Below are 8,650 nucleotides of genomic sequence, written 5' to 3'. Positions count from 1 at the left end.
GATCAGCCCAGATCAAGGAGAAAAGTCAGATACTGTTTCTTAGGCAGGGGGGAGAGAGAGATAACATGAATAAATTCACTCCAGATGAAATACCGATATCAACTTGGATGAAGATATCCACTAAGAAGGCTAGTTCAAAGTGGAATGTTTTGAGTAGGTGCTAAAAAGAAAATAGAGAAGGCACTTGTCAGATATATAATGGGAGGAAGTGCCACTATCTTCCATGAAGACTTTGTGAAGATTTCTGGCATATTGATTTCTGAAATGTAGGAGCTGTTTTTTGTCTACATTTGGAAAGGGTTGAATGCCATTTTGGATCAAGATGGCAGACTAGACTGTTCCAAACTACACTAATTTGGACACCTCTGAAGAGGCATTCACCCAATTTGGCATGATGCTACCCAAGGTGGAAGAAAAGATATTTATTTGGTTGGAGAATCATATCACAAAATTAAAATAATTGTAAATTTCCAGGGATAGTTCTTTTAAGGTTCACATCTTGTCTTAGAATGTACAAAACAGTGTCGTCCTCCCCTCGCTTCGGTGTTACAATGTGTGTTCGTTTTCTTTCCAGTCAGTGCCCACTGAACTCCCTATGTCCACAGTTAATGGGGACAGAATGCTTCTGTACACATGCCAGTAAAGGGATAAAAGAAGCAGGTTGTCCTGTCTTGTTGGGAGGGAGTGGACATCATTGTGTCTCCTTTGAAGAACCTAGAGTTTTACTGTGGTGCAAAGAACCCTCTTGATTGCAATATGTCCCCCAGGGTTCCGCTCCTGCTCCTTGTTATCTGTGTTTTTCTCTTCCCTCCACATGAAGGTAAGTTCCTTCTCCCAGAGCTGAAAGAAGGCTGTTCACTCAAGGTATCATAGACAAAAGCATTTAAAAAAGAGAAAGGGGACAATAGTAACTCATTTCAATACATAGGAAAGCATGAGCAAACCTCAGCCGTGGTTCTGAAACGTGATCTTACTTAGGGGGCACGATGAGGCAGGTGTCAGCAGGAGGGTGCTGCAGGTGTAAATGACTTTCAGACTTTGAAAAGCTGGCATCACTGGGTCAAGTTCATTCATTTTGTTGAATTAAACTAAATAGTTTTAACAGGATTTTGAAAAAATGTGCAATTAATGTTTAGTGTCTGAATTGTATTGTGCTATTATCTTCCTTGGTGGGTTGTGCTGTTCTGAATGATGCTTTTTAAAGGGTTGGGGATATTGCAGATAAGTTTATGGAACCAAGGGGGTGGTGCCACAAAACAAGTTTGTGAACCATAGTGCATGCATGGATGAAAAAGGTGAAAAGTCTGCCTGCAGTAATGCATACAGTGGTAATGCTTGCACCAGCAGTAGCACATAAGGAAAGCGCCCTGCAGTTGCTGAGGTATTGGTTTGGGGCAAAGAGGCTGGGAGGTCCAGAAGCTGGTGGTGACCCCTGAGGGTGGTCATGCACTTCCAAGCTACAACAAACAGCAAATGAGCTCTCACTGGAATCTTGACCCACCATGTCCCAGTGAGTGCCACATGCATGATCCAAAGACCTTTAACTTGTGTTGTAGAAGTTGCATTGCTAATGAATCATACAGTTGGAGGATACCCAAGGATCATCTAGTCCAACCCCTTGCAATGCAGGCATCTCAGCTAAAGCATCCATGACAGATGGCCATCCAACTTCTGCTTAAAAACCTCCAAGCAAAGAGAGTCCACAACTTCCCGAGGGAGACTATTCCACTGTTGTACAGCTCTTACAGTCAGAAAGTTCTTCCTGATGTTTAGTTAGAGTCTCATTTCTTGTAACTTGAAGCCATTGGTTCGAATCCTACTCTCTAGAGCAGGAGAAAATAAGCTTGTTCCTATTTCCATGTGACAGCTCTTAAGACATTTGAAGATGGCTAACATATCTCATCTCAGTCTCATCTTTTCCAAGCTAAACCTACCAAGCTCCTTCAAAAGCTCCTCATAAGGCCCATTCAGTGACTTCACAAGCACATAATCTAATCTTAAAGGGCGTCAAATAGTTAATATTTTGCATCCATTCAGCCAGCATTATACTTAATTTAAGGATTCTGCACTGCATGTTCATATGGAAAACTTCAGTGACTTCAAAGAATAGATTATTCATTCATTGTCACTTGAGGTCAAGCTTGGTATTATAATCAGGATGATTTGTCTTTCGAAGTTGATACGCTGCAATGTCGGGAAAGCTCCTCCAGTCCATCGGAAGAATTTTTGCCTCCTCGTGCCTGTGAAGCTGATCCTGAAAGGCAAACCTGCCATGCCCTAAAGGTGTACCTTAGTAAGTAATCTAATCTTCCTCTTCTTTGGGCTTAATTATGGAGCAATAATGCCAATGCAAATTTCACTGACATCAAATTCCATGTTTACAGTTCCATCTGCTTCCCACAGTTTGGTACATATCTTGTTGCAGAGTACAGATGTACCTTGGTTTTTGAACAGCCTAGTTCTCAAATTTGTTGGCTCCCGAACGATTGAAACCTGGAAGTGACTGAAAGCTGAATGTCCGACAAGGCTTCCGCAGCTTCCGATTGGCTGCAGGAGCTTCCTGGAGCCAATCAGAAGCCACACTTTGGTTTTCAAATGTTTTGGAAGACAAAAAGACTTCCGAAACAGATTCCATTCAACTTCCAAGGTATGACTGTTTGTCAAAACATCTGAGTCCAGGAAGGACAGCCATTTGCACACTGATGATTAATGATTCATTACTGTGCCCTTTGCATACTCTGGAACTGGCTCTTCAGGGTTTCAGCAGAGGTCTTTTATAAGACCCACTACTTGATTTTCTCTTTTAATGTGGGGATGCAAGGGAATGAAATGTGGACTTTCAGTATGTGAGTTGTGCAACTGCCAGTGTCTTAGCGGTACACCAGGTTGTTCCTTTCCCTCCGCATGGTGGTGCACTCACAGAACAGTGCTGGACTAAAATCCTGTCTTGAATGGAATGGTGTTGGACACTCAAAAATATATATCTTACTATATAATGTTTTGGTAAGAATTGCGGCTAAAGAACAGCAGGTGGAGTGTGGAAACCAGGCAGGCCAGGTTACAGGTTGGCAGAGCAAGCAGTTGGGTGGTCCCAAGTGGGCATTCACATGTTCTCCATATTCCTGCTGCCACCCATTTTCCCACTTGCATGTGTGCACAAAAGGACATAGGAGGACATAGGAGCCAACTAAGCGGGGTCCAGGAGTGAGAGCTGGACCGTAAAGAAGGCTGATCACCGAAGAATTGATACTTTTGAATTATGGTGCTGGAGGAGACTCTTGAGAGTCCCATGGACTGCAAGAAGATCAAATCTATCTATTCTGAAGGAAATCAGCCCTAGGTGCTCACTGGAAGGACAGATCCTGAAGCTGAGGCTCCAATACTTTGGGCCACCTCATGAGAAGAGAAGACTCCCTGGGAAAGACCCTGATGTTGGGAAAGATGGATGGCACAAGGCGAAGGGGGCAACAGAGGACAAGATGGTTGGACAGTGTTCTCGAAGCTACGAACATGAGTTTGACCAAACTGCAGGAGGCAGTGGAAGACAGGAGTGCCTGGCATGCTCTGGTCCATGGGGTCACGAAGAGTCGGACACGACAAAACGACAAAACAACAACAACAACGGGTGCCTGGGCACCCACAAATTTTAAATGATCAGCCCCCCCCCCAGTTTCTTTTTGGTGGTGCACACACTCCCTGTGGCATGTGCAAGTGACATCAGCACACCACAGGGTGTGCTGACGTGTGCGCATGTGCACATGCCGCGGTGATGGTGGCACACCCTGGGCACCCAATGTTTCGGGTTCAAGGCAGTGCACCTGAAAACGATGTTGAGAAGGGAAGCCTGGGGTCCAAATGAGTGGGTGGCCTGGCTGAATGAGAGAGAGGCCATGTGAAGGGAGTGGGCACCCAGCCAGGCAGGGTTGGTGAGCAATGCAAGCAGGGATAGCAGCACCTAGTATATATACTGTTAAGTTGTGGGCGAACATAGCAGACGACACAGCGATTTCTCCAGAGCAGCTCTTTATTTGTAAACTGTCACATAACTGAACAGCAAACAGCTCAGCCGGCCTGCTTTTATAGGCAGCCAGCTGTCAACATTGTAGCAACAACAACCCAGGGTTTCCCGCCTAAAATAACTGATGTGGACCTGAGTGAAAACCACATACACAATACTCCTGGTGGCCAGGGTGAGAACTTCAATACATAACATATACCTATGAAAATATAAATGGAAATGCTTACTCATTCCCCCCCTCTTTCCATTCATTTTATTCTCTGCCATCACAGGTGTTGATCTTCAAATACAAGCACTAAGCTGCAGGACAAAGAAAGATGCAAAGTGCGGCACCTCAGAGCCCGCCCCGTTCCAAGGCCAGCGGGCCGAATTCTTCTGCTGTGAAGACAGTGACTTCTGCAATGACAAATTTCTCACGGCACTGGAAGCAGCTTGAAGATCCTCCACACATCAGCGCATGTGTGCATTGTCTGTGCCCTTTAGTTTTCCTTTGTCCCATGCTCATAGTGGTTAAAGGCATGACTCTGAGTGTGATTATAGCTCTGAGTGCGGAATGCTAAAGCGTTTCCATTAAAATATATATATTCAAAAGTAAGATCTTAAGTGCCATCCATGGCTACCAAGTTAACACCTTCAAAATGCAGACTCCCTTGGGGGGTGATGAACTCTCCCTCCTTGGAGGTTGGATGGCCATCTGTCATGTATGATATCTTCATTGGAGGGCATTGGACTAGATGCCCTATGGGGTCCCTTCCAACTCTACATTTCTAGGATTCTATGATACACCAGGACCTCAGTCCCATAAGCCAATCAATCTTGGGTTGCCAGAGGGTCTAATTTAGCCTGTGAGGCCATTCTTTCCAAACCATGCCCCATCCATCCTTCAGCTGACATCATTGGTGAGATAGGAAGGGCAGGGCTTAATCATGCACTGGCTGTGCACCATGTTCCCAGCAGGAAACAAGACTTCTGCAAAAAAACCATCAGGATTTAATCCCTGCTCCTCAACTGATGAACAAGTCCCTATTCTGAGCATTTGTTTTTGTATAGTAGCAAACAAAAGAATATTGGTTCCTTTAACCAGACTGGCACATCTTTGTCTTATAAAGAGCCATGTTTTTCTGTCCTTCCTACTCAAACTGGTACAGCTCCAAGGGTTCAACCAATCTAGCCTGACTATTACACGTTTTGGATAATTTGTCCCTCTTTTCATCCTTCCAATAAATTCAAGAAAGCATGAGCAATCCCTTCTTTTCCTTTCTCATCACAACTCTGTGAGGAATGTTTGATTATTTTAATGTTATATTTAATGTTATATTTTGTATTTTAAAATTGTTGTAAGCCACCCTGGGACCTGAGTGAAGGAAGACAAAAATGAATTAATAGTAATAGAAATAGAGTTAATAACCACAGAGTTGTCATTGTAACTTCAACTAAAAGGTTTATTGACTGATAACACTCAGTACAGAAACAATATATTAGGAAGAACAGGAAAAGAAACACAGATGCTTCAAAAGCATATCAATGTACTGCAAATCTGAACGGTTCAATGTGCATAGTGAAACAAAGTAACAATAATTCATTATTAGAATGCGGATTAAATAAACAAATGAATGATTGATAAAGCAAGTGATTTTGATTCTGTTTAAATATTGTTTTCAACTGCCTTCCATATTTACCATGTTTGTGGGGGTGCTGTGACTATTAACATCCAACTTCTGGTGGTAGTATAAAGTCACTTCTGTTCTCAAACATTTACAGCGAAACCCAAATATTTGGAAACTGAGGATACTTATTCGGCCCAAATTTCTTCCTAGCAGTTGGAACTATAGAGCATGTTAATTTAGGAGAAACTAATGTTGAATACCCAGAACGGGACTCGCAAGAAACTGCCCACTTCTGTTGGTGTCAAAATGATACAGTGATGGAAAGAGGGGAAAGCAGCACGGCATTCAGCAAGAATTAGGATGGATCTACACAGACCTGTTTAACGTTATTAGAACGATATTAGAGATATCATTCTAAAATGTCACAGGGCATAATTGTAAAATAAAGCGTTTCTTATCCCTACTTTTTGGGGGGGGGAGGTCAAAACAACTGTAGCTCAAAACAAGGAGTATAGATTCACCTTTAGTCTTGCTTTATGTTCCATACCAGGTAACCCCTTCCTTGGTTGTCAGACCACAGAATCAGACAAAAGGTCAAATTTAAATAATGTGCATAGGAAAATAAAGCTGGGAAGGAGACATCCCTCAGGAAAAGTCCATTTGCATTCCTCAGGATAGGGTGGCTCTTCAATCAGTTTTCTGACCAATTTATAATTTATCACTGCAAAAGTCAACACAGAACAGGCATTCAATATAATAGTCGATGTAAGTACGTCCAAGAAATTTATTTCCTATTGTCTCGTGTTTATCACACCCCGTCTCAGGAGTCAACATGCATCTTTTTTCTTTAGCAAACAGGTTCCCATCTATGATTGAAATGGATACAATGAATTGTGTTCTCTATGCTTTGGTCCAGAACTTTTTTTTCAGCTGGACCCCTCTCAGGTAGTTACCATTGCCATTATAAGAGAATGAGGAAGGCATTCATGGTGAGTTCCACTGTCTATCAGCTGATGTCACGGCCGATGCCAGCTGCCGAGCAGGAGGACAGGGTTAAATCCTGTGTTTCCTGTGCAGCACTGTTCCCAGGAGGGAACAGGATCACACAGCCTAGGCAGAAGGATTTAATAAGAGTGGAAATTAAAACAGCAGATCAGGGTCTTAAAAGAGTTTGGGAGCATTTGGGAGTTTTCCACTCCATCCTGCCAACTGCAGTGTGATCAGTCTTAGAAGGGAAGGGAGAACACTTCTCTCCCCCTTCCCTTTTAAAGCCAATCTCACTGTGGTCTCAAAGCGGGGTGGGGTGGGGTGGGGGACATGCAAAGACTGGGGAAAGCCTTTGGGAGTCTCTTCTTCCTTCTTTGAGATTGTAGCAAGATCTGACTAAAAAGGGACAGGAGGAAATTTAAGTCCACTGGCCACCAAAGCCTTCACACAACAGCAGCAGCCACTGCCTTCCTTCCATTGCTGTTGGCTGGTTGAGGTGGGGGACAGAGCTTTCACCCCAAAGGAGAAAAATAAGCTTCGTCCCACCCTTTCTGCTGCTGCCACCACCACTGAAAGGGAGAGAAGGAAAGCCAGCAGGGTTCCCAGGCTCCTACTGCTGCTGGGCAAATCACCAGGAAGAACTTGTTTTTCTCTCCTCCCACAGCATCAGGAAGTGTTTGGGAACCCTGCAAGGGATTTTGACAGGTGGGTGGGGACACCTGTCTGTCAACTGCATAATGTCATCCCATAATTGACAGGCCACGCTAACCTGTCAAATTTGGCCCCTGAGGGAGATCTTGATAATGTTCCCCAGCCCCGATCTATTCCATTCCTGGATTTTTGGGGGGCCCACTTTTTGCACAGAATCAGCCAGGGTCACCCTGATCAATGTCCCTGGACAGAGAGGGAGATTTGTAGCAATTTGGACCATTTGTAGCAATGTGGATCAATCTGGAACGCAAAACACTCCAGACAGTGTATCTCCAAAGTATTGCAAAACAGCACCACCACATAAGGAGAATGCCAGAGTGGGTGGGGTGGGAGTGGAACTGCACTTTGCAGAATGACAGCACTAGTTTTCTGATCCAAACTCACTTGGTGAGGAGGGGAAGTGAAAACTAGCAGCTCGGTCTCACTAACTCACTCTTTTGTAAGTTCTTTGGATGCTAGAGTTTGGTGGCATTTGGTCTGCTTATTTAGAACCCAGCCTTCTTCATATAACTGTTTTTCAGTCCTTTTCTCTTAAATGGAAACTGAATCAGACTCCAAACCAAATGCAGTGGGTGGGGTCTTGCACAGTGTTAGTGGCTATTGCTTCATGTTATGTTTGGGTAGCTTTAAAAGAAGAGGATAGGGATGCAGGTGCTGCTGTGGTCTAAACCTCTGAGCCTAGGGCTTGCCGATTGGAAGGTTGGCGGTTCGTATCCCCATGACGGGGTGAGCTCCCGTTGCTCGGTCCCAGCTCCTGCCAACCTTGCAGTTCGAAAGCACACCAATGCAAGTTGATAAATAGGTACTGCTCCGGTGGGAAGGTAAACGGCGTTTCCATGCTCTGCTCTGGTTTCGCCAGAAACGGTTTAGTCATGCTGGCCACATGACCTGGAAAAACTGTGGACAAACGCCGGCTCCCTCGGCCAGTAAAGCAAGATGAGCGCCGCAACCCCAGAGTCGTTCGCGACTGGACTTAACTGTCAGGGGTCCTTTACCTATTTAAAGGAGGAGGAGCTAAATTTGTGGAGGCAATGCTATCAATGGCTCCTAGGGTTGTGAACTGCCCCTGCCCCATCCTACTCAAATTCTGGAAAAGGTGACTACTTTTGAAGGGGACATAGCGTAGAGGGAGGGAGGTTCAGCACTACAAGGAGAGGAAGGGAGATTTAGAGTGAAGCAGACATAAACAGCTCCTCAGTTGTCCCTTTGCATTAGCCATGCCTGCCCAAGTTTTCCCTCAAGCCCCCACCCCTTGAGGTGAACCCTGCCCAATTCATGCTTCCTCTCAACAGCTGTTGAGCAGAGGCAGTGATCCTGGAGGGTGCAG

General features: G+C 44.6%; 1 protein-coding gene across 2 annotated transcripts in view; it reads left to right on the top strand.

The window, feature by feature from the left end:
* Positions 1-5,643, top strand: part of LOC308472939 (uncharacterized protein) — a 55,392-nt gene extending 49,749 nt beyond the window's left edge. Inside the window, exons 1-3 of one of the 2 annotated variants that reach the window (XM_080998234.1) lie at positions 557-820; positions 2,177-2,293; positions 4,291-5,643. In XM_080998234.1, coding sequence (XP_080854360.1) covers positions 757-820; positions 2,177-2,293; positions 4,291-4,454 — 345 coding nt within the window. In that variant the 5' untranslated portion in view covers positions 557-756 and the 3' untranslated portion in view covers positions 4,455-5,643. Of the gene's footprint in view, positions 1-556; positions 821-2,176; positions 2,294-4,290 lie in introns of those variants that run through there. The other variant, XM_080998235.1, reaches the window with a different exon arrangement.
* Positions 5,644-8,650: the final 3,007 nt, after the last annotated feature.

The sequence above is a fragment of the Podarcis pityusensis genome (assembly GCF_964106645.2).
Source record: "Podarcis pityusensis genome assembly, chromosome: 3".
Taxonomy (NCBI): domain Eukaryota; kingdom Metazoa; phylum Chordata; class Lepidosauria; order Squamata; family Lacertidae; genus Podarcis; species Podarcis pityusensis.
This window is presented reverse-complemented; position numbering and strand designations above follow the sequence as displayed.